Genomic DNA, 23428 nt, shown 5'->3' with positions numbered 1-23428 from the left:
AAAGTGTTTGGTTTCCCAACCGCCTTGTGACTCATCACATTATGCCGAGCCCTGCTGCAGTGCTGTCAATAGCTGGCCAGCGGAGGTAAAAGTTAAACACAAGATCTCTTTTAATTGAATTGTATCCACTGCGACAAGCTTTGCGTAACATTCTTGCGCTGCTGTTTTGGAGGAGACTTTTGGGGGGGAGAAACCAAGCCCTGTTGTTTCATAACTTTCCTTTTGAAATAGATAATCACAAGGAGCTTGGGCCATGACTCAGAACCCACACATAGTTCATAGCCACCGCCGGCTTGACTGTCATAAATAACTTATTATCTGCTTACAATCAACCCTGTAAAATCTCCCACAGTTTTTCAATATTTATTTTTTTCAATCCAGATTTTCTCGTTTGGTGTTTTGTTTATTATTCACCCAGGTCACATGGGTGACAACACGCCCTGGGCTTCCCCCTCTATGGCCAACTGTCTTCTGTGGTTTCACTTGTGTTTCTGTGGCCTCGTAACCAGGGCCTCGCTCTGAGGAATATTGAGTGCTCTGTCAAAGTAATTTTCATTCATCTGAATCCTCTCTCTCTCCCCCCCCAATCCTCCCTCCATTCTGAGGGATGAGATTGAATTATCGGACTATCTGCACATCCGGAGCAGAGACAGTCTTCGGTTTTCACTGCTGCGTGTGTTCCTCGAATTAGCCTCCATTCTCATTCTCTCTTCGATGAAAACCACACAGTCATTTCATAAAAATGTTAATCACTAACGTTATGTGTCTTTAACTGTTTCTCAATCGCTCGCTTCAATCATTGAAAATGTTGTGTGTGATCAATTGTGGGGATGATTATACCCCTAACACAATTGTCCACTTTAAAACGGTTCTATCTGTCTGTCTGTCTCATCATATGGTCCTTAGTGATGGGGGGGTTCATGCTAGGCAATATAAACAGGTTTTATCTTTGTTCTTAGAATAATAACTCTGTAAACAATGAGGATATCTCATGGTTCTTGCTGTATGTTTAGGTAGGGGGTCTCGGATGTTTAAAACACTAGTTTCTGTTCGAGGTCTACATGACCAAATTGAGTTAGCTGTCTGACCATTTACATTACTAGCATTACAAAGCTACCAGCCCCTGGCTAAACAGAGCGTGATCAGGCCCTCATATTAGTCAGTGGTTCTCTCTTATGTGGGCTGTTGCCTTAGACCAACTTCCCAGAGATATGCGTCTAAACAATATACTTGATATAGAAACATTTATATCACAAGGAAACACTATGAAGCCAGAAGCAAATATAAACAAGCCAATTCATGCAAGGCTATTTTAAAGGTCAACTGATACTGGTTTAGTAAGCCTAAATTTAGCTTCATATTCCCATGGCAGCCTGGTTGTCTTAAGCCATATCGCTCTCTGCATTGAATTCAGTACAACCTGTATTCCATCAAGAGCTACAAATTATGTGTTCTAAAGGATGATTATATGAGACAAAGCTTCTGGATATCACCCACATTGTGTATTTCAGTCCAGGATTATAGACCAGTCCCATTCAACAATCCATAACGATATGTCAACATACAAAGACCGCCCTTTGACGTAACCTTGTATGTGACGTGTGACAACAACAAACCATTCACAAAAGTAGGAGCGACCCACAATGCAACTGATGAAAACAATAGCAAGGTCGAAACAATTATGAAATGTCAGGAAGGTTTTCCCCCTGAGAAGGTCCAACACTGTTCCACTATGGTCTCAACATCACATGACAGTAGACACACCTCAGCCGTGCCCTTCCTCCCCCCCCCCCCCCCTTTCCCTTCAATCCAATTGACCTTTGAACTGCTGTGTGGGTTTCTTGTGTAGTAGTAAACCCTCCCATTCTCAACCTTCACATTCAGAACCGGCTGCTGTCGTCCGGGCCACCCGTCAGCCTTAGAACCTGCAGCGCGTTATTTGACAAGGTAACTCCACCATCTATGACGTTATATCCCCATACCCATGCCTTCTACCTCTGCCTTTGGCCACAGGGCCAGCCTCTACTCATATGACCCTCCCCAGCTTTCTAATAGCCTCGACATGAATGACGCAATGAGTTCCAGCAACGCTTGTTGCTTGATTGGAAAGAATTACCCTCCGGGTTTCATCTGCTAGTTTGATTTAGCAATTTTGAAAGCATCATCAATGTCACACTCTACTTAAAATGTTTTAGCGGAGGGATGGCAGGGATTAATTTGCAAGGGTTCAAAGCAATTTCTAGAATTAGAATGCCAACTAAATAAACAGCTACTCCATTCTTTGAACAGAAGAGTCTCAGGCACCCTGTCAGGAGTGGGTTGCATGTAACAAAGGGTTTGTCATCAATCGCGCAATCAGTCAATAAACATCTGCATGCATCTGCTTCCATTCTCATTTCACTGTCACTCACATCATCAAAAACCTGTCTGTGCCACCACAACCATCTCAGACACACAGGCCTAGTGGACACGCCGCGCCGCACAGCTTAAAGGGCCCCTATAGCACCACCCACTGTGAGGTTGATTACTCACAATCTCCCAACTTCGTGACCTCACAAGATGGGGCAAGTTGGGCGTGTCGGATCAGATATGCGGGGTGGCTAGCTCCAACGGCAGTCGGTACAGTCCTGCTTTTGAAAGGGCTTGCGTCCCACCTGGTGGAGGCATGGGGGCCCTTTAAGGACAGGTGAGACTCCGGGTGCTGCAGGCCTAGCCCCCCCCCCCCCCTGGCCCTGGTTCAACCGCCTGCCAGGCGTCTCTGACACGTTGGCCAGACACTTCTCCTTAATCCGTAATCAGCAGGACTAAGCCGCTGCCTCGTTTAAGCATGACAGGACTGGGAACGGAAAGAAATGTTTCCAGCCCATAAGAGGAGGATGAGCCCAGACGAGTGAAGATGATGTGGAGGAGGTGGTGGTGGAGGGGTGGTGTGTGTGTGTGTGTGTGCGTGTGTGTGTGCGTGTGTGTGTGTGTGTGTGCGTGTGTGTGTGTGTGTGTGTGTGTGTGTGTGTGTGTGTGTGTGTGTGTGTGTATGACAGACTGTGTCTCAGCACTGTAATAATCATGTTCCTGCAGAGCTGAAATGGTGTACAGCGCATTGATAGAATGCATAGCACCAAAGCATTGCACGTTACTGCAATGTTGCAGCATGCACGCTCCAACACCCCCCGATGACCAAACACTGTTTTCTTTTCCATTTAACAAGTCCTCATTCTATGAGAACTGACCGACCGTCTTCGCTGTTGTGCTGGCAAACGGCTGTGATATGCACCCTTTCTCTTGAACGCTGTTAGCTTTCGCTGAGCTATCGTGTCACTCTTTTACTTGTCACTTATTTTCACTTGTGGTTCACTCTGAGCTCTCGGATCACGCTGCACTTTCCTTGCTACTCTCACTACCACCTGTGGCTCACAATGTGTTTTATGATCTTTACACATTGTTATTCTTACACATGAACCCTGTATTGCACCCAGGTAATGTGTGGTGGTAACCTTTCCCTAGGTTTTGACTTGATTTCCTGTGATACATGTATGCTTTTTGACTTTAAGCTTCAGTGTGTGTATCCTTCTAGTAACCCTGTTAAAAATGTATACTCAAATGCTCATATATACTCATACTCTATAGGTAGGTATAGATAAAGTCTAGTAAATATGACTACCGGGAGTGTTGTTGTTGTTGTCGAACCACCAGCGTTAAAGGCCATGCCTGGATGACGTCACGGTCGATGGGTCACCACCGTCGGTACACCTGATCTCTCCTAAACAACCTCGTGTTTCACGCCACCATCTCGGGGTTGTTTCGTCTCACAGACCCACCCAGCTCAGAGCTCCAGACTCACCGCCACCTCCACCCTCGCCGGGGCCAAGACCTCCGCCTCAGAGCCCCCCATCGCTCCGCCCGTCTCCGAAGAGGAGGACGAGGAGGAGGAGGAGGAGGAAGAGGAGGAGGAGGAGGAGGATGACGAGGACGAGCTGCCGCCCGTCATCGCGCCGCGACCGGAGCACACCAAATCAGTGAGTGACTGAACTATAGTGCAGTATGCTTGTGTACACCGGACCAAATCAGTGAGTGACTGAACTATAGTGCAGTATGCTTGTGTACGCCGGACCAAATCAGTGAGTGATTAGTAGTATTAGTAGTGCAATTAGTATTGCATGGTGTAGTGGTGGGGGGAAAATCGATTGACGTAAGAATCGTGATCCTTATCTTCTATGATTCGGAATAATTTCACTACTTCTAAAAGACACACCTCTAGTATAGTATAGTGTATGATAATATAGTATAATACAGTGTAGCAAAGTATAGTATAGTACACTTACGTATAGTATCCACTAAATCAGTGAGTTTCTGTACTGTAGTGTAGTACAGTCCAGTTTAGTGTAGTGTAATAAAGTAAAGCACACACATTCATTAATTAATCAGTGGGTTCCTGAATTGCAGTATACTCCACACTGTAGTGTGTCACACATAAGTACAACACACTGCACTTGACTACAGTAAAGCTTACGCTGTCAACTGATGAAGTAGCGTCATGGGGGAGCTGTTTGGAGTGCTGCTGTGTATCGGGGCTGAGGGAGGGGGGCGTAGTGTGGAGGGGGGAGGTGGGGGGGGGGGGGGGGGGGGTGGGTGGGGTGTAGCTGGGAGTCATTATGAATTAAAAAAGGTCAGGGCAGGAGGGCAGGTGGGCTCCCAGAGAGATGACTCATCCCCCGAAAGCTGCAGCAGGACTATGCTATACTACTAATACTATCCATCCTGGCACGGGCAGGGCCCCCAGGCCACCGCCGCCGCCATTTTGGCTCAGACTACCGTTGTGGCCCGGGTTGCCGTCGCCATTTTGGCTCAGGTGGCCACATTGGCTCAAGCTGCCATTTTGGCTCATTGTGGTTCCGGTGGGGGGGGGTGACATATGTGTGTGATATGTCCCTATCCTCCTCTCCACCCCTCCAGATCTACACGCGCTCCGTCCTGGAGCCGGTGAAGCCCCCCAGCCCCGTGAAGGAGGTGGTGACTCCGCCCGAGTCCCAGGTGCAGCCGGAGAACACGTCGGACACCATGTACCGCCACACCGACCGGCAGAAGAAGAAGTCCAAGATGACGGACGAGGAGATCTTGGAGCGCCTCAGTACGTGCGGTAGTCACGTGTGTGTGTGTGTGGGGCTGTGGCGTCTGCACCCGTGTGGCTGCATGTGTGTATTGTGTGTGTGTATTGTGTGTGTGTGTGTATTGTGTGTGTGTGTGTAGAGTGTGTAGAGTGGACGTTTGTGTGAAAGTAATAACTGGCAGGATAAAGTTAAATCCCAGCTTTCACATCAGCATGTTTCCCACATCAGCCAGGGATTTATGCTCTGGGTATATCCGTGTCTGTGGCCATAGAGTTGGGAAAAAAAAAATATATATATATTCCCATGATCAATCATGGATGTGTTATTTTGAAACATCAAATATCTTTCAAATAAATATAAGATGTGGGAAAGATGTACAGTAGATACACATGCATATACGTACATATACATGTACGGTGTGTGCTTGTATGTGTGTGTGCGTGTGCGTGTGCACGTGTTATCGTCCTATCAACATGCACACAGTCTCAACCAATCACGTTGTGTTCCTCGTGTACCCAGGAAGCATCGTGAGTGTGGGCGATCCCAAAAAGAAGTACACACGCTTCGAGAAGATCGGACAAGGGTGAGTCTCTCTGAGGCCTCTCAGAAGACATGGGATTGTCCGGGAGTGCAATAGGAATGCAGTTCAGATGGACAAGGGCGGTTGAAAGATGAGAACAGGAAGTAGAGGAAACGAGAACCATATCTAGAAGCGGCCAGAGGCCAGAGTAGCTCGGTGTCTCTTCTCTGCTTTCCCTCTTCTCGTCTCTCCTCTCTTGTTTCTCTTACGTCGTCCTCCTCCGTCTCGCCTCTGTATTTTCCCTTTCTTTCTGGTGTTTTCTCTCACACGTTTCACAATGATTTCATCCGTCACATTTTCTTTCCTTCCCTCAGTTTCTCTATTTATTTTCTTCGTAGCCAGTTCTTCAAAATTCTCTCCATTTCTCTCTCCATCCCCCTCTTCTACCCTTTTTACCGCACATTTCCAATAAAAACACATGCCGAACAAACACATGGCGGTCGCCTATGGTAGCATTACGGAGAGCACTCCTCCCGTGTCTCCTTACCTCCGGTAGAGCCGACTCTTAAGTGAGTTGGGCACAGATGGAACAAAAGGCCCCCTTCATCATTTATACATGACGACCAGAGACGGCACAGTGTGATGGCAGGAAATGGAGACAGACCTGCAGGAACCAATGCCTCAACCTGGAGGTTCCTCAAGGCTTACAGAAGGACCACGTCCTTGTAGGCGCAGCAATGAAAGCCGCAGTGAAACCTAGGTTGCTAATACATGGGTAATTGGATCCAGATTTGATTTTAGAGGTTGAATATGCATATGGTGTGTGTGTCTTAATCAGCTGTGGTCTTTAATATGTATGAGCGAGGTGATGGGGGGGGGGGGGGGGGGGGGTGTGGTGGGGGTAACTATTCACAGACATTGCTATTGCAGACGTCCTTGCAAGGTTAACACGTAATCAAAGTTTTAATGAAGCCCAGGGTCAATGCAGAGTAGCTGGATTTACAACCAGACACCATGAGGTCGCGGCAGGACTTTAATGGATTGGTTAGTTGCATTAGCTTCAGAGCATACTATATTTATCCAACACTGCCTATATATTTATATATATATACTCTTTAGTCTTTCAGAACTTTAGCAATGTATAGTCAATTTAATTCCTTGCCATGCCTTAATTCAAGTTAAGTCTTTCCCATGCCTTACAATGTCACTTACATTTTTTCTATAATATTTAATATTACTTTTACTTTGCTAAACACAAAACTTAAAAAAAAGATCTCTCGCTCAGTAAGATACATAGCCTTCGATAGCAACAAGATGCTTCATGTTCGGTTTAGTAGTTTGTCTCAGATCGTGAACAAAAGGAGATGCCAGGCTGAGTGTTTGGATGAAGCGAAACTCATTTTCTCAAACACGCCCAGAGCGCTAACATGTAGCTCACTACAGAAAGAGGAATCAAAACACGAGGAAGATTATTTTCATCTCTGCTTTTTATAGAATCATATGATGGGTCACTGGGTTTAGTACTATTTCTGTGAGCTGGGGGGTGGATAGCCCAGTATGAAGAAAATGTGTGTTCAGATTAGATGAAACATGGTGTAAACACACATTGTTGCAGATGAGCCATGTTCCATTACAGACCTTCATCATGAGCTAAGCTAATACCGTAATTACAGGATTTAAGTTGTCAAATTATTCAGCACATACATGATGCTTTGAGAACATCACATTTAAACACTGCACAAACTTAGAAAGCCACACAACCCCATTTTACTATCATCATCATCATCTTCATCATCATCATCATCATCATATGTGTTTTGTTTTCTGATAATATGTGTTAAATGTGATGCTCTTTGTGGTTCTTTCAGAGCTTCAGGGACCGTGTATACTGCTATTGACATCGCCACAGGACAGGAGGTAACCTTACCCCTTCATATCAACCCCAACCAATTCATCCTAGCACCCATACTAACCCTTTCGTGCCGCTAACCCTAACCCATTACGGTCATACTCTCCCTAAACTCTACAGTTCAGAGCGACTGATTGTATCCCTTATCGATCTATCGATCTACCTATCCATCCCTCCATCCATCCATCCATCCATCTATCTAACCCTGCCTACTGTTCGTCTCTTCCTCTGTTCCCTCCAGGTGGCCATCAAGCAGATGAACCTGCAGCAGCAGCCCAAGAAGGAACTGATCATCAACGAGATCTTAGTCATGAGGGAAAATAAAAACTCTAACATAGTCAACTACCTGGACAGGTCAGTGTCTCCGTGGTGACAAGGACTGCGGTCGTTGAATAAACTGCCATGTTGGCGTTCAGCACAATCAGTAAATGAGCACCACAGTAAAACAGTATATCAGTACCACAATCATACTGTATGACTTACGCCTAGCAAAGACCCTAACCAATTACAGTGAATCCCCTGGGATCCCTGAAAAAAACGCACAAATAAATCACAAAGAAATCTAAATTCAGTTGAGGCTTTTGGGAAGCTGCATTCAAACCCTCTCTCTATGTCTCTCTCTCCCGCTCTACCCCTCTATATCCCTGTCTCATCCTGTCTCTGTCCCCAGCTACCTGGTGGGGGATGAGCTCTGGGTGGTGATGGAGTACCTCGCGGGAGGCTCGTTGACGGATGTCGTCACGGAGACCTGCATGGACGAAGGCCAGATCGCCGCCGTTTGCCGGGAGGTAAGAGGGCCGAGATCAGCCCGCTACATCACCCGGCGCCACCATCAGTCTAACCCTTCAAGGCCGAGGCCCCGGCTGGCCGTAGCTTTAAGTGTGACACGCAGGTGTGCGCTTGCATACAAATGGGTGTATTTCATTCCAGCCGTTTGCCTCAGCTCTGTCCAGGGATAGTCTAGACTCTAGTGGTTCATGTGTTTGACTCCCCAGGCGAAAGGTTCTGGGTTCTAATCTCATTACTCTGTTGGCCTCCCTGAGCACCCTACCAGCCGGATGATTAACGAGTTGTATCGGAAATGCACTGGAAGACACTTCTAACTATATAGTAAGGGTGCTCTCACAACTGAGCTGTTTGGTTTGATTTCATTGAACCCTGGAGCGTTTGACCCGATAGTACGGTTATTCGGGGTGCTGTGAACACTCATTCGGATTCTGGTGAGGACCGAACAAGCAAACTCTGATCCGCTTGAACGCAGTGGTTTCTGCCAGTGACACTCACACATGCGTTGTTCAGTGATGCCAGATGTGTGGCTCCCCGAGGGGCTTCTGACTCCGGGCTGCAGCTAGATGGAGGTGGAGCCGGACTAGGCGTCCCTCCACCCACTGGCTCTGCAGTGAGCAGCCTCTCATTATCTTTGCAATTGTTTGTGACTTACCCACAAAAACATGGAGGTATTTAAACGATTCAGTGGCATGGTGGAAATGGGGTTATTTTTTTATTTGGATGACACCACAGCAAAATGAAGAAATCCAAGACCACACGAGTTGTTGTTGCTCCATTATTATTGTCTGCAACAAGGAAGTTGTGGTTGTGAGTTTCCCTCCGATTTTATGTTCAGCAGACAAGCTAACGGCTCGACCGCGAGGCGGTGAACCAGTGTTGGGTTCAATAACAAAGTCCATTATGAACGCTGACAAAATCAAATGAAAAAAACAACACAGTATCAACTTCACACCTGAACCATACTGTTCGAGGTTGGTTAGCTCTTAATAATACCTTGTTCCTGTATCGGTTTTCCCCTGGGCAGTGTCTTCAAGCGCTGGACTTCCTGCACTCCAACCAGGTGATCCACAGAGATATAAAGAGTGACAACATCCTGCTGGGCATGGATGGCTCCGTCAAGCTCAGTAAGTCAAACCACAAACCATTATCAAGAGGACACTGACACTTTAATGCACAGCTCTCAGTAGGGATGTCTCGTTTAAATTGGTCATGTGGAACGATGCTGAGATGGCATCTGAACGGGGGGGGTGGTGGATTCCGGTTGAGAGGTGAAGTGTGAAACTATACTGGACCTAATCATCCCCATACTAGAGACGTGAGGATGATTACGCGGCCATGTTGGTACAAGAGCCCGGGTGGGAACTGGGCCAGGACACCGGGATTAGCACCCCCTGCTCTTGTGGACGAGTGCCATGGGATTTTTAGTGGCCACAGGGAGTCATGACCTTGGTTTAATCTCGTCTCATCTGAAAGAAGGCGCTGTTACTCGGAGACAGCAGTCCCGGTCTCCGTCCCGGGACGGAGATATAAGATAAGGTCAGAGGCAGGGAGCTATGGTGCTGGCCACCTGAACGTTATACCTACTTTTCCTTAGCATCCTTCACCCTATACTGATAACTTTTCTAGAGCACCATGGCAAATCATAATATTTAACAATTATTCGCCAAAGGCGAAGTGAATAGTGGGGAACAGCCACCGAAGGTTGAGGGGGCTATTCCCCACTATTCACGGAGCCTGAGCTGAAGAATTGTTTTAGTATATACTACACATTACACACTACTACATTAGCGGTGTATTTGTTTTTATTAGCGTGACGAGCGGCCGTCACGTGCAATGAAAACAATATCCCGAGTTTGAGATCTCAATCATGGGATATTGCCCAATATCAAGAGATAGCGAACTAATCAAATTGCGCCATCTTAGGAGGTTCACGTGTAGCATATACTAAAACATATTATTCCATTATCTCTCTCTCTCTCTCTCTCTCTCTTTCCCTCTGCAGCCGACTTTGGCTTCTGCGCCCAGATCACTCCGGAGCAGAACAAGCGTAGTACGATGGTGGGCACTCCCTACTGGATGGCTCCAGAGGTGGTGACCCGCAAGGCCTACGGGCCCAAGGTGGACATCTGGTCCCTGGGCATCATGGCCATAGAGATGGTGGAGGGGGAGCCGCCCTACCTGAACGAGAACCCGCTCAGGGTAGGTCCACAGAGGCATCACAGACGTTCCTCCACGGGGCTTCCCCTGCAACATGCCGGACCGGACATGGACTCCAGATGCACCCCACATGACACATTCTTTTTCTTGCCGCATTTCTGATTGGCACAGGCTCTGTACCTGATCGCCACCAATGGGACGCCAGAGCTGCAGAACCCCGAGAGGTTAACGTCCGTGTTCAGGGACTTCCTGAACCGCTGCCTGGAGATGGATGTGGACCGCAGGGGGTCGGCCAAGGACCTGCTCCAGGTAACGGCCTCCTCCCCCGTCACTCCTTCACAGTGTGGAACAGCGGCAGCGGAAGCATCAGCATCTCCCTTTATTGAATGTACTTTTCAGGCCTTAGCCGTTATCACACAAATACCTTGAGTAAGATTATCTTTACCCTGCGAAACAGCCGGGTTTTGCAGGAGCAGGCTCACGCCAGAATCCGTCTTGCCAGGCTTCAAGTTATGCGCTTGTGGCGGAACCACGGTGGTTCGAACCAATTAGCGTCCTATGAGGAACGATCTACATGATAGACAGAGTGATAGATAGATAGATAGATAGATAGTGATGGATGGTGAGACGGATGGTTCATCCAATCTCCTGCCGGGTATTCTTTTCAAAGTGCCTGCCGTTTTCCTAACACTTTCCAACGACGACTTCAAAGCCGGTTCTGTAAGGATAGCCTAGTGGATGAGGGGTGTTTCACACCCAACCCAAAAGATCTGGGTTTGAGCCCCAAAAGCAGTAACTACCTTGACACCAGGCCTCCTTAGGCAGGAGCAAGCTCCTTTTTATGACATCCAGCTCGCTGTAACACAACACACAGCAGTCGAATGAAATGATAACATGTCATGTGTTTATATTAAACCTGACCCTTCTTTCGTTTTTTCAGCATTCCTTCCTGAAGTTAGCCAAGCCTCTATCCAGCCTGACGCCCCTGATTGTAGCCGCCAAGGAAGCCATAAAGAACAGCAGCCGCTAGTGGGAGCCATAGTCCTCACCCAAAGCTGGAACCTTGCCTCTAATGTGTGCGTGTGCGTGTGCGTGTGCGTGCGTGTGTGTATGAGGGGAGTGGGGGTAACGTGTGTGCTTGGTTGACGTGACAGAGCCCAAAGAGACGGGTGATCAGACTTTAAAGAGACAGCACAAGGATGGGCCGTCCATCACCGGCTCCCCCCCACCACCCCCCTCCAATGAGGAAGGACGGACACGCGGCCTTGTAGCCAATCAGCCGCTGCTGAGAGACACTGCTTCCTGGTTCATGGCTTCCCATGCTCTGTGCGTGTACAGCGGTCCATCTCGAGTGTGTGTGTGTGTGTGTGTGTGTGTGTGCGTGTTCTCACGTGTTATGTTGTATGTGCAGAAACGTACCGCACATGTCCTTGCTTGTGTCCTACATGCTCTCCTCTGGAGAATAGAGTTTGCCCTACAAACCAAAATGGGTGTGTTCCATTTTCCTTTGTGGTTTTCTTTGGGAGGGAGGAGGAATCGGAGGAGCCAATAGCGTTGAGGATTCCTTCACAGTGTTGCCGGCTCTCTCGGAGCGAGTGAGAGAGAGAGAGAGAGAGAGAGAGAGACTGAGAGACTGAACGCAATGTTTGCCTGCATGACTCTGGATCAAGAGTGTTCATCCTCTAGAAAACCCTCATCATCCCAGGGGCGTGTGCATGTGCGTGCGGTATTTGTGCGTGCGGTATTTGTGCGTGACGGCGCACGTGTGTGTGTTGGCGGCGGGGGTTTGTCGTTTAGTGAGACGCGTATCTCTTGAAGATGAGTGTTTCCTCCTTTGAGTCATCCTCGAGGATGGGGCTCACTGGAGTTCACCGACGTTGACCTAGATTCTCTAGATAGCTTTTTTAAATTTAATTAAGACATTCGGACAACTGAAACAACTCATCATATGTGGTAACTACGGCAATATCATTTTATGTCCGGATTCTGCCAAAACGGCCGCCTATTGATTTAGCCAATAGATCCTACTAGACTAGATGGAAGTACTGATGTAAGAGGAATGGGGATGGAGGAATTCCATCTAGAAATGACTTTCAGGTTTGTGAATTGCGAGTATACATCACATATGGGTCACATATGGACCTCGTAAAATTGTTACGTCACCCTTTTGAGTGCAAGTATTTCAACCTCATCCCCGGGGTATACACAACGCTGTGCATTACCCACCAGATAATTCCAGTTTTTCTCTACTAAGGGTAAGAAATGGAGAGTTATCTGCTCGGTCCCCACAAGCCGGCTTTAAAGATACGGGGTTAAGTCAAGCTCTGTCCCCCTTCATTACAACTTACTATCCTTCAAACCAGTGGTCCAATCATTTACAAAAACTGTTGTTTGGCTGAAAAGCTGTGCAGGCGAGTCCTGAGGTTTCAGAGAACCTTACCACACATCTGTTACCCTGGCTAGGATGGTACGGCCTTCAAAGACAACGCATTCGTCCAATGACCTCTCAGAGTTTACTACGTGGCCTCTTGTGCTCCGGTGCCCTATCCTCTCTCGGTTTGTTGTACGTGAGCTGTAGCTTGGACGTAGTTTAATGTCTGTTCCTGTGTGTGTGTGTGTGTGTGTGTTTCTGTAAATTGGGCGGGACATCTGGCAGTGACCATGAGAGGAAGTCAGTGGTTGTTGAAGTAGTGAGTGCCATGTTTTTTTATGATTGTAGTCCCGTCTTTAAAGTAGTCACGCGTAGCCAGACGTTCGTACATACATGGTGTACTGTCGGACCCTCGCCTGCAGGGGGCGTGGTCCCCTTTGGTTCAAACTGGTACTAGTCTTAACAAGCAAATGGAAGGAAAACTTATTAGTATAACTGAACCCCAATAATATGTGGTGACTCCTCTCTATGTATATAAGTCAACTATAAACTGTGTCAATATTACAATTAGCTTAGTTGGGCATTTTCTGTGCGTATGGGTATGTGTGAGTGTGAGTGTGTGTCTGTGCGCGTGCATGTGTGTGAGAGGGGTGGGGGGGCTACCTCAACCTGCACTAGAACACGACTCCCTCTCCAGACGCAGGAGCAAGTCCAGCAGGAAGGACGTGCATGAGGAAAACAACAACCAACTGTAAATTATATTTCATCTTCCAATAGGGTAAAGATTGTTAGGATATGTATGTATGTATGTAAATATGACAAGGGAAATCCCTTTTTTTCAGAATTATGTAACTTAAATTGACAATATTCAGGTTGCTATATGGTATGTATCTTTCAATGTTTTGCACCCTGGAAACTGAAAAAAAAGAGGAAAAGGAAAGGAGGCACGAGCCGTCTTTTCTCGTCGGAATCAAAAACGTCATTGTTTCGTCACGCGGTCTTTCCCCCGGGAGTGTTTGCATATGTGTACGTATGCTAGCGGGTTGGTGAAGTCTGCCCAACAGAGAGCTACATGCTACGTAGCTTGTCTTGGGACATCTGGACCCTCTGCCCATGTACAGGTCTCAACGATGAGCACAAAGGATGAACTTTAATCGGGGGCCGACGGACTTGTGCATCTGGTTACCGTGGTGACGCCTGTACATTCCTATCTTCTGAATGTGTGAACCAGTACACGTGGTGTGACGACTCCTCTATTAATGTGTATCAAGAGAACGCAACGAAAACAAAACAAAAAAATGTTTCTTTTTAAATTATTATTATTATTATTATCATTACTACTCGGATATTGTCTAGCTTTGTTAAAACTGCTGATTCATCGGCTTTGTTCAGCAGGCCTTTTCCCCTCCCCTTTAAGAAGAAACTGGCGGGAAAGTGGGGTTTTGGATAAACTATTTTTAATTGTGGTTGAAGCAATAGACTTTTTGAACTTTGAATTGTGCATGACTGTGTCTTGAGTGTAAATCAAACAAAATATTGCAGTTTGGGACTGGACCGAAATAAAAAAGAGGAAAAGTGTTACTTGTTGGCTATCCTGTGTAGGCTGGTGTGGTTATTGGGCTTCTTGCTTCATTTGGAGAAAAAAAAAGGCAGCTCTTGTAATACAGATAAAAATCATTGGCTTTATTCACATTATATTAAAGACGTTTGTGTTGTGCCATAGACATCTAGTGGTACATAATAAAGTATGCATATACTGTGGCATTATTATCATAAAGTCAGTTACAAGCAGTTTGATATGTTATTGAATAGGTGTATAGTATGAGCGATTTCTATGGTGAATCTTTGTCTGGTAATAGTGATGTAAAGTTATCAACATTCAGATTGTAAGTTAGTTCATCTTATTATTGCACTCATACTAAAATGTATTACCAAACAGCTAATCCAAAAGAAGCCCTTTGGTCAAACTGCTCCACATTCAATGGCTGTCTCATCGTCATAGAGCTAGCTCTACACCCATAATAATCGAACTCAATATACACTGCAAACAGGGCACACGTGTGTGAGCTAATCAGAAACAGCCCATATCTCTGGAGTTTAATATTTGTTTCTTTGTTTCCCTTTAATCACGACTTTGGTAAACTCGTTGTGTAAGACTTGGTTACAGCACAAAAGTGTCCTGTGTGAGTGGCTGGAGACTTCACAACAGCATCAGAGACCATTATTGTACTTGGCTCTTACATTCTTCTGTAAACTGTTTTTTCTGTCCTTAAACACACTCAACATCCCTATCACGGTCATGACGCGATCCGATGGGCGGTGGGCGGTGGGGGGGGGCACCGGCAGTTGCCGTGGTTACATGTCGAGGAGCTGTGTGGAGGTGGCGATGCGCAGGCTGATGGTGCCGGGCATCTCGTCGGCCATGTTGCGGCCCCTCTTCCTCAGCTTGAGCCTCTGGGGCTCGGTGGTGTCCTTGACGGCGCCCGTCAGGACCACCTGGCCCAGGAACTCGTCCTTCACCGCGTTGCTGTTCCACACCTTCACAGCCCCGGGGGGAGAACCGACACAGCACAGCACCGACAGGTGGGGAGGTCGTCAAGAGGATTAGGGGTGGAGACACATTCATTCAGAGAGGGTTTGAGCAGCCTCCTCTTTTCTGGGGGGTTTCGGGCTCAGATTTAAGTGTGTCAATCTGTTACGGATGATTCATTAGTTCATTCTAATCCCAACCACATGTTTGTGTTAACAAACACCATTAATCAATATTTTATGATGCCGATATGGCAAATGTTTTTTTTTAGATTCAACAGACAGCTGAGAATTATGATACAAAGGCATAAGAATGCAATTATTTGTTCTTGGGACCTAGCCCAACAGCTAAGAGACATCTTATTTACTATTTACTAATTTAGCAGTGAATTACAGATTCATTCAGCTATAAAGGATATATATATATATATATATATATATATATATATATAAAGGAGCATGAGCTGTAGGATGCCTACTCTAACCCAGCTGGGAGTCCACCTGCTCTCCCACTTCACCACCCACCCCCATCTCACCTGTATAGTGAGGTGTTTCCTTGGATTCTTCCGGTAGAAGATGGCCATGGTCTCAAACTCTGGTGCCAGCGTGTTCTTGCGGGTGACCGACTTCACAGAGTGGCCCTCACAGGAGATGATGACGTAAGGGTCGGCTCCTACACAGGAAGTATGACAGGTGTCAGGTGACAACAATGTCCTACCCCAGTGGTTCCCAACCGGTTTAGGCTGGTGACCTTGTGTTTTATCGCAGAAAAGTCTTGCAACAAAAACGTGCATCTTATTCGCCACACGTTGTTGTTTTAACATTGTTGTTTTACTCAGCGTGTGTCAGTGATATCCCTGCGACCAGTGAAAGTGTTTCGGCGTGGTTTGCTCAATGCTGTGGCTATGGCATACAGTCTGTTCGTATAAAAAATATCTTTAAGACTTTCAAACATTTTTGAGAACCAAAAAAGTATCATCAAATATCTAGTGCTTATAATAAGTCAGAATCTGCATATGGGGGGTCCGTTTCCATCTGCGTGTGTGGGGTCCGCCCCCCAAGGCTGCGAGCCACTGGTCTACTCCCAGTGCATGCACCATGACAGAGAAGTTGCCCAGAATGAGCCCTGACCTCCAGGGTTGTCCTGGTTCTCCAGGCCCTCGGCTGCATGCACGTAGACGTGGGTGACCAGCTGGGGGTAGCCCACGAAGGCACTCCAGCACCGCGGCCTGGGCTTGTCTTCAGTCAGCTCCCTGGGGGGAATGCAGAGAATAATGCTGCCATAAGTAAAGGCCTAAATAATTGGCAGGAATAATTATTTATTCCTTCAAGTACTTTTTATTCATCAAGTCCTGGGTGGGCAGTGAAAATGTTAGAAAGTACATGTATAGGTTAATTAAGATACCATTTAAACATCAAGATAGACTTGGAGATTACTTGGATAGCTAAGAGACTCCTTTCCATCAGTAATGGTCAAATTCCATTAATTCTTCACCAGAAGCTAAGAAGTGTATTGCATCTATCATTTCAATGTCAACCCAAGTCATTCATTTCACAACACATACTGCTAATTGTAGAGATTGACTTACAGAGACCTTTTAGTTAAGTCACCTGGTGCACATTTACCTGCAATTCGAGTCCACGTCGGTGAAAACGCGGATCATATACTCGCCCAGGATCTGTGGTTTAAAGGTGGTGGGGAAGAGGACATATCGCCCCCTGGTGAGCATGCAGCGCTTGAACACGGTGCGCGCGTTGATGTACGCGGACGTCTCCACGACTTTCTGGGTCAAGACGTCATGCATGCGATATTTCCTGTTCTCTTCCACCTTTTTAGAGGGGAATAAAAGAACAATGCAAGCGATTGTGCAGTCAAAATGGGTCAAAGATGATAGAGGGATATGGTTCATTTTAGGAAGGAACTGTAAAAATGTTTTTCTGAAGACTTAATTTGGCTTCAGTGCTTAAATAAAATGATGAGTCAACATCAAATCCTAATAAAACAAACTAAAACAGACTTTCTTCTCATTGAAACATAAAGTAATAGTCTTGAATGAACTGACAGTAGGCCTATTTCGATTTTAGATCTAACTCAGGGTCCATTATTCGTAACGTTGTATAGCCTTCGTGTAATAGACCCAGAATAATTATTTCATTCAAGCTTTCAAAATCGAATTCCTTTAGCCTGGAAATAACAATGGCTTGTCCAACACATCCTGGTTCGGGTTACATTCATGCAGTGAATGGAGGTGAAGTGATGTTGTGAACGTAGTTGTATGCACCTCAGTGGACTGCCCCCCAGTGGCAGGAAGGGGAACACCACCTCGATGCTGTTGTGAGATGACTTGTGTTGGACATATAATGTGTTTAATTAATTCTACTTTCTGCGCACTGTACATGGAATCAGATCTTCCAAATCTGATTTGGGGACCACTTTTATACGTGGTTCTATAGGTTCGATATGAGTCTGGTCTCTGGTCCTGTGACCTCATAGTGACCCAGTCCTTTTCCACACCAGTGCACATCTCTCTCTCTCTCGCTCTCTCTCTCTCTCTCTCTCTCTCTGGCCAGAAATAGCTGCAGACAGCTCCCAGTGCCAGTTCTTTTCCTCTCTTTTTTTCACCTTCTCGCCTTCAGTCTAATCAGTGGAGGAACTCTCCTCTGACCATCACCCCAGATATGAACCCCCATTACAACACTGTTTCACTAATATGAATTGGCGTGGTGCTGGCTTCGTGTTGAAACGTGTGCTTGTAGGGCTGTTTTCTAGAGGGATCTGTTCACAGTTGTCTGATTTGACTCACAGATAATCAATGTGAGACACAGGCGAGAGCAAAAGAGAGAAAATGATGGTGATTCAGCCCAGGGTTGAGGACTATTGAGGGTTCTCAGGGAGAGGTAATCTCTATTTTCCCACCTCATATTCAGGTCATTTTAAGGACTGCAGTGAGGGATTCAACGTCAACATACCGTTAGGCTTATGAAAACGTTGTTCGCTGAAGTCTCACATGAGAAGTTTTGGCACTTTCAAACATAACAATTTCTTCTCATGATATAAATAATTGTAAGATTTGATAACAAAGCATTAAGCAAATAAATATTACAACCAACATAATAACTACATTTACAATGCTCCTATGCTCCCAAAATGGCAGCAGTCATTGCATTGTGATAAGCCCTATACTCTGTAAACACATGGGATGGGACACAGCAGGATGTTTGTGAACATTGACCTTCCACAACATCTCTTCTAGGGTTCAATACAGAGAGGGTCACTGCCCGACTTTTCCAACTCCACTAACTGGACTTACACATACAACCTCCACAGAGCTGATAACAGCCCACATGGTGTTAGTGAACATAACCAGCTCCATGCCCGCCAAGTCCCATATCTCAAATCAAAGAAGCCAGTCACATGGGGGCCTGGTGAGCCTTTAAGCCTATGAAGACTACTGAGGTCCTGTTCTTGTGTTTGTATTGAAGGGTTGTTTTAAAAAGAATAACCAATGAACTTCCCTGACAAAGAGTGGATTAATATTGCAATGATATTGATTCAAATGTAGGTACGGTCCACATTTAGCATGTAAAACCAAGGGTGTGTGTGTGTGTGTGTGTGTGTGTGTGTGTGTGTGTGTGTGTGTGTGTGTGTGTGTTTCTGTGTGACTGTGTGTGCTTTCTGAATGGGACTTGCTGCTGATATCCATCAATCCTATGGCTTCATCTGTTTTTAATTATGACTCATACTAGATCTATACTTTGATATTTTAAGCACTGGTCAAAACAATATTTGGAAAAAGTAATCCAGGTTGGCATACACACTCACCCATTTAATGAATATTATTTCTTCTGAGCTGTACCAAGTATTAAGTTGAATCTCAAGAGATTCAGAGATAAAAGTATAATAATGTGGGAAACTCCACGTCTCTTGAGTCTTTATATAGATGGTCAAACAGTTTTTTCAAAGGAGCAGTCCTTTTAAACCTGTATTTCTTTTTGCCGTTATTGAGCTTAAAACAATATGCTGGGCCAAGGGCACTGTTTGTATAGAATCATTTGGAACTGGTTGAAATATGAGGTTTCCTTTTCTGATAAAAAAACAATCATGTTACAATCTGTATGAGTGTGATTCGAAATACCGGCCAGTGGTCTGTGTTTGTTCAGCAAACAGTTTGGGAACACAAAATGCTGCCAAATCCATCTGTCTTCTGGGAGAGCACAATGCATCCCCCCTGAATCAATTTGATGTGATATGAATATTGGACCAATGGCGCAAAGCCCAGACAAACATTGTAGCACTCAAATGCTTATTTTGGAGATGTTTATTAAAATTACCTTCTACACGCTTTGACTGGACTAGTCCCAACATGTCTAGACCATTATCCATTGTTTTCCATGTCCAATTTAAAATGTTACAGCTGTACAAAAAACTTTTGTAACTCTAACTCGTGCTCGTGTATGAGCAAACAACACTATAGTGTATCGATGAAAAAAACAACTCCTAAATACATTTGTTTCCTTGCTTTGAAGCGGCATTAACCAACAACACTACATCCTAGAAAACGCTCTTAAGATATCACAACACTTCCCCACCACATGTTGGGCTTCATGTTTGGCCATCTCTCCATTTCGTAATGGTGTTTGGAGTTTCCCCAGCGGGGGATTAGACGTAAACATGACGCGTCGGCCTTACCTTGAACACACAGAAGCCGACATAGAGGTTCTCCCCCTGGCCGAACTGTCTGTGGATCTTCATGTCTCTCTGCTGCAAGGAGATCAGAACCTCGTCTTCCTCCTTCGTCACGTCAAACAGGTACTGAAGGACAAACACATTTAAGTACAGTTAGAAAAAACACAACCCTATGAGCCAAGCTGGTGTATATTTATATATTTATCATCCTGTTTCGCAGTCCCATATAATAACTGCTAAGATTTTCCACTGATCATTTTAATCCTGTGTGGTTTTCTTGGTTCCACCACCAAAGAGTGTATCAGCTTTGGCCTAGTGCAACTGCGAGAATACTGATATCGGCCAATAAATCTCATGTGTGCACTCATGTGTGCAATCTCATGCGTGCACACAAACACAAACACACACACACACACACACACACACACCTGCGGGTTCTGCAGGAAGGTAGCTTTGTGGTTGGCACAGCCGCCGCAGCGGTTCCTCAGCGGCTCGGCGTGTTTGGTCCAGCTCCCATGATACATCACTTCGTGCCAGGTCTTCTGCAGGCTCACCACCGAGGTGTTGATGAGGCGGCAGACGTCGGTGTCCGTGAAGTGCTTACACCAGTCTGTGAAGGCCATCCTGGGGGGGGGGGGGGGGGACGCAGGTGTGAAGAAGCATACAAGAGACACCCGGTTGGTCTACAGGGATCAACCTGAACAAACCACCGTCACTGACCGAATCACCTCCACTGACCGAATCACAACCCCTGACCAAAACACAACCTCTGACCGAATCACAACCTCGAATCACTTCAGCTATCCTACTTGGTACATTTCAAAATAAAAGCGTGACGTAAATACAAAGTAGATGGAGCGCACCAGAACTCTCCGTCGTCCTCCACCGTGATGCCCAGGTTGGCTCGCTCCATGTCCCCCACCGTCTTCCACTGGTCAGAACTGCATGGCAAAATAAAAGTTCATCAATCAGTCATCCATATGTAAAAGATAAATGAATCAAACAATCCTATATCATATTGATTTATACAGCACGATATCATGGTTTCAGGTAACACTGAGGGCCATTCCATTGATTTTGTGTCAGTACATTAGGATTATAATTGTAAACTATATTTCTTTCTGTTTTCTCAATGTTTAATTATAACTTGAGCATTTTAATGACGTAGGCCTACATTCTCATAAAAATTAGACGAAAGAGGATAAGGGCCACATCATGTGAATTGTTTTTGAGTTCTGAGATTAAAGTCAAAATTCAGACTTTAACTCACAGGCTAAATCTCACAGGATAAAGGAGGGAATTTCCTTACAGGCTATCTGTTTGTCATTTTGCAACATAAACGGGAACCGCACACTGACCGAAGAAGTCGGATGTAAGCAGGTTATTTTTTATTATTTTTCTTGAGTTTAAAGTCAGAATTCTGATCGCATGTGGCCCTTATCCTCTTCCTTAAAATGGAAATGGTCTATTTTAATCAATGTCTTTCACCTTCACTAAACCACTCAACATGACTTTTTTATCGACCCCGCCCCCCTGTCTCTCCAGGAGTGGTCGACCTCACCTGTCACTCCAGTCTCCCCTCCACTCGATCTTGCCCCAGGGGTTCCTCATGCGGATCAGGGGGATGGTCTCATTCTTGAAGTAGGCGACCAGCCCGTGGCCCAAGCGCACCCTCTTCACAGCCGTCACAGAGTAGGCGTGGCCCTTCACCAGCCCATTGGCCATCTTCAACTCAATCTCATTTGGTGATGCCTGGATAAAGTTAGCAAAGTCAGAAAGCTAAGCCCGGCCCACAAGTATGTTAAAAAGCGTGAAATGCCACAACAGTTCAATTAATTATTTATTATTAATGATTAACTAATTCATTTTGGATTTCTCATTTAGTTTACAAAGTCTCATAATAATGAAAAATGGCCATCCAAAGTTACCAATGTTAAAAGTCTTAAATAACTAATAGCTAATAATAATAATAATAATAATAATAATAATAATAATAATAATAATAATAATAATAATTAACATTTTACGGTGCCAAGCCTAATGCCAACCAATAAACCATTAAGAATTCTGACAATTAAAACCCTGATGCAGACCATGGCTGATAGACCATTAAAATCCTGATGCAGACCATGGCTGATAGACCATTAAAATCCTGATGCAGACCATAAGACCCTGACAGACCATTAAGACCATGACGCAGACCATAAGACCCTGACGAATACAATTAATACCTTTTTTGTTTGCATACGGTTGACAACACTGGAAAAGCCTCAGCTTGGATCTGGTGATGGGCGAACAAACTTTCATGACGGTACGTCAAAAGGCTGAGGAGTTATGAGTCTTTAAAGTTTCTTGACCTATGCTTCTTTAAGTACTTATTTTGTGCGATGATTGACTCAAGTTAACCCCGCCTTTAGTCACCTAACATTGATTGGGCTAATTTGGACGTGCAGCCACCATTTTGTTACAGGTTCTTGGTTTCCTAGGAAAATGTGCTCAACATTAGGAGAGACAAATGTCTACAAGATTTCATGACTGTAGAAGGGGTCAGAAAATATGGCCGTCCAAAGTCTGCATTTTCAGTTTGATGATGATTGGGTTAAGTTAACCTTGCCTTTTGGCATTAAGTTAAATTTCAATTTCAATCAATTGACTTCATCTTACTTGAACAGTTGGAACTTTGGTCCCCAACGGCCACTAAGTTGGTCCCGCTCAAATCAACCATTGAGTCTATGAACTGTGGTGATTTTAGTCACAGGCCACGTCCATTTCGATGCCATGCCCTAGCAGAATGGTTGGCAGAATGGTTCTCTGCTTACTAAAAGTAACCAACCTATCCAACAGGTACTTTCCTCGCCACACCTTACAAAGAACAAAACTGACAATTATCATGCCAAGCATGATAATTAAGCAATTATCATGGGAGATGTATGACTTACAACCATGGTGTTGCCATAACCTAATTAGTAACTATGACCTCATGTGGTAGCTACCATCAACCGTCCCTTGGAACCATTTCCTTGACACACCTTAAAAATAACATAACTGACAGTTATGGAATAGCCTCAGCTTGGATCTGGTGATAGGCGAACAAACTTTCATGACCTTACACAACCCTACCGCTCGCACACTTTTTATCAAACTTACTACAGCTGTAGAGGTGTTAGGCTGTGTAAGTCAAACGCGTCGGAATAAAAATAATAAAACTAAGAATTACAAGAGGTTGCCTCGCACTTTGTGCTTGGCACCTAATAATAATAATAGCTTTCTTGAAAACCAAGTACTTATCGATCAATCAATCGCCTGATTGATCAACCGATCGGCCGATAGACGAACCAGTCGACCAATCAACTAATCGACC

General features: G+C 45.4%; 2 protein-coding genes across 4 annotated transcripts in view; one reads left to right on the top strand and one right to left on the bottom strand.

The window, feature by feature from the left end:
• The window catches only part of LOC311354809 (serine/threonine-protein kinase PAK 3), a 29834-nt gene extending 15434 nt beyond the window's left edge, over positions 1 to 14400 (top strand). The window contains exons 6-16 of one of the 2 annotated variants that reach the window (XM_084474669.1): positions 1885 to 1947; positions 3810 to 4013; positions 4951 to 5125; positions 5625 to 5688; positions 7494 to 7542; positions 7776 to 7888; positions 8205 to 8322; positions 9348 to 9447; positions 10326 to 10522; positions 10652 to 10789; positions 11421 to 14400. In XM_084474669.1, coding sequence (XP_084330795.1) covers positions 1885 to 1947; positions 3810 to 4013; positions 4951 to 5125; positions 5625 to 5688; positions 7494 to 7542; positions 7776 to 7888; positions 8205 to 8322; positions 9348 to 9447; positions 10326 to 10522; positions 10652 to 10789; positions 11421 to 11510 — 1311 coding nt within the window. In that variant the 3' untranslated portion in view covers positions 11511 to 14400. The remainder of the gene's footprint in view (positions 1 to 1884; positions 1948 to 3809; positions 4014 to 4950; positions 5126 to 5624; positions 5689 to 7493; positions 7543 to 7775; positions 7889 to 8204; positions 8323 to 9347; positions 9448 to 10325; positions 10523 to 10651; positions 10790 to 11420) is intronic. The other variant, XM_084474670.1, reaches the window with a different exon arrangement.
• Positions 14401 to 14552: 152 nt separating this feature from the next.
• Positions 14553 to 23428, bottom strand: part of LOC311354807 (calpain-5-like) — a 14797-nt gene continuing 5921 nt past the window's right edge. For both annotated transcript variants that reach the window (XM_084474667.1, XM_084474668.1), the window contains exons 6-13: positions 21629 to 21819; positions 20931 to 21008; positions 20496 to 20691; positions 20071 to 20193; positions 17007 to 17209; positions 16512 to 16633; positions 15917 to 16053; positions 14553 to 15389 (exon numbers count right to left, since the gene is read on the bottom strand). In XM_084474667.1, the coding sequence (XP_084330793.1) occupies positions 15207 to 15389; positions 15917 to 16053; positions 16512 to 16633; positions 17007 to 17209; positions 20071 to 20193; positions 20496 to 20691; positions 20931 to 21008; positions 21629 to 21819 (1233 nt within the window). In that variant the 3' untranslated portion in view covers positions 14553 to 15206. The remainder of the gene's footprint in view (positions 15390 to 15916; positions 16054 to 16511; positions 16634 to 17006; positions 17210 to 20070; positions 20194 to 20495; positions 20692 to 20930; positions 21009 to 21628; positions 21820 to 23428) is intronic.

Source organism: Micromesistius poutassou (genome assembly GCF_964030765.1).
Source record: "Micromesistius poutassou genome assembly, chromosome: 10".
Classification (NCBI taxonomy): domain Eukaryota; kingdom Metazoa; phylum Chordata; class Actinopteri; order Gadiformes; family Gadidae; genus Micromesistius; species Micromesistius poutassou.
The sequence above is the reverse complement of the archived record's forward strand: the minus strand, read 5'-3'. Positions and strand labels throughout refer to the sequence as shown.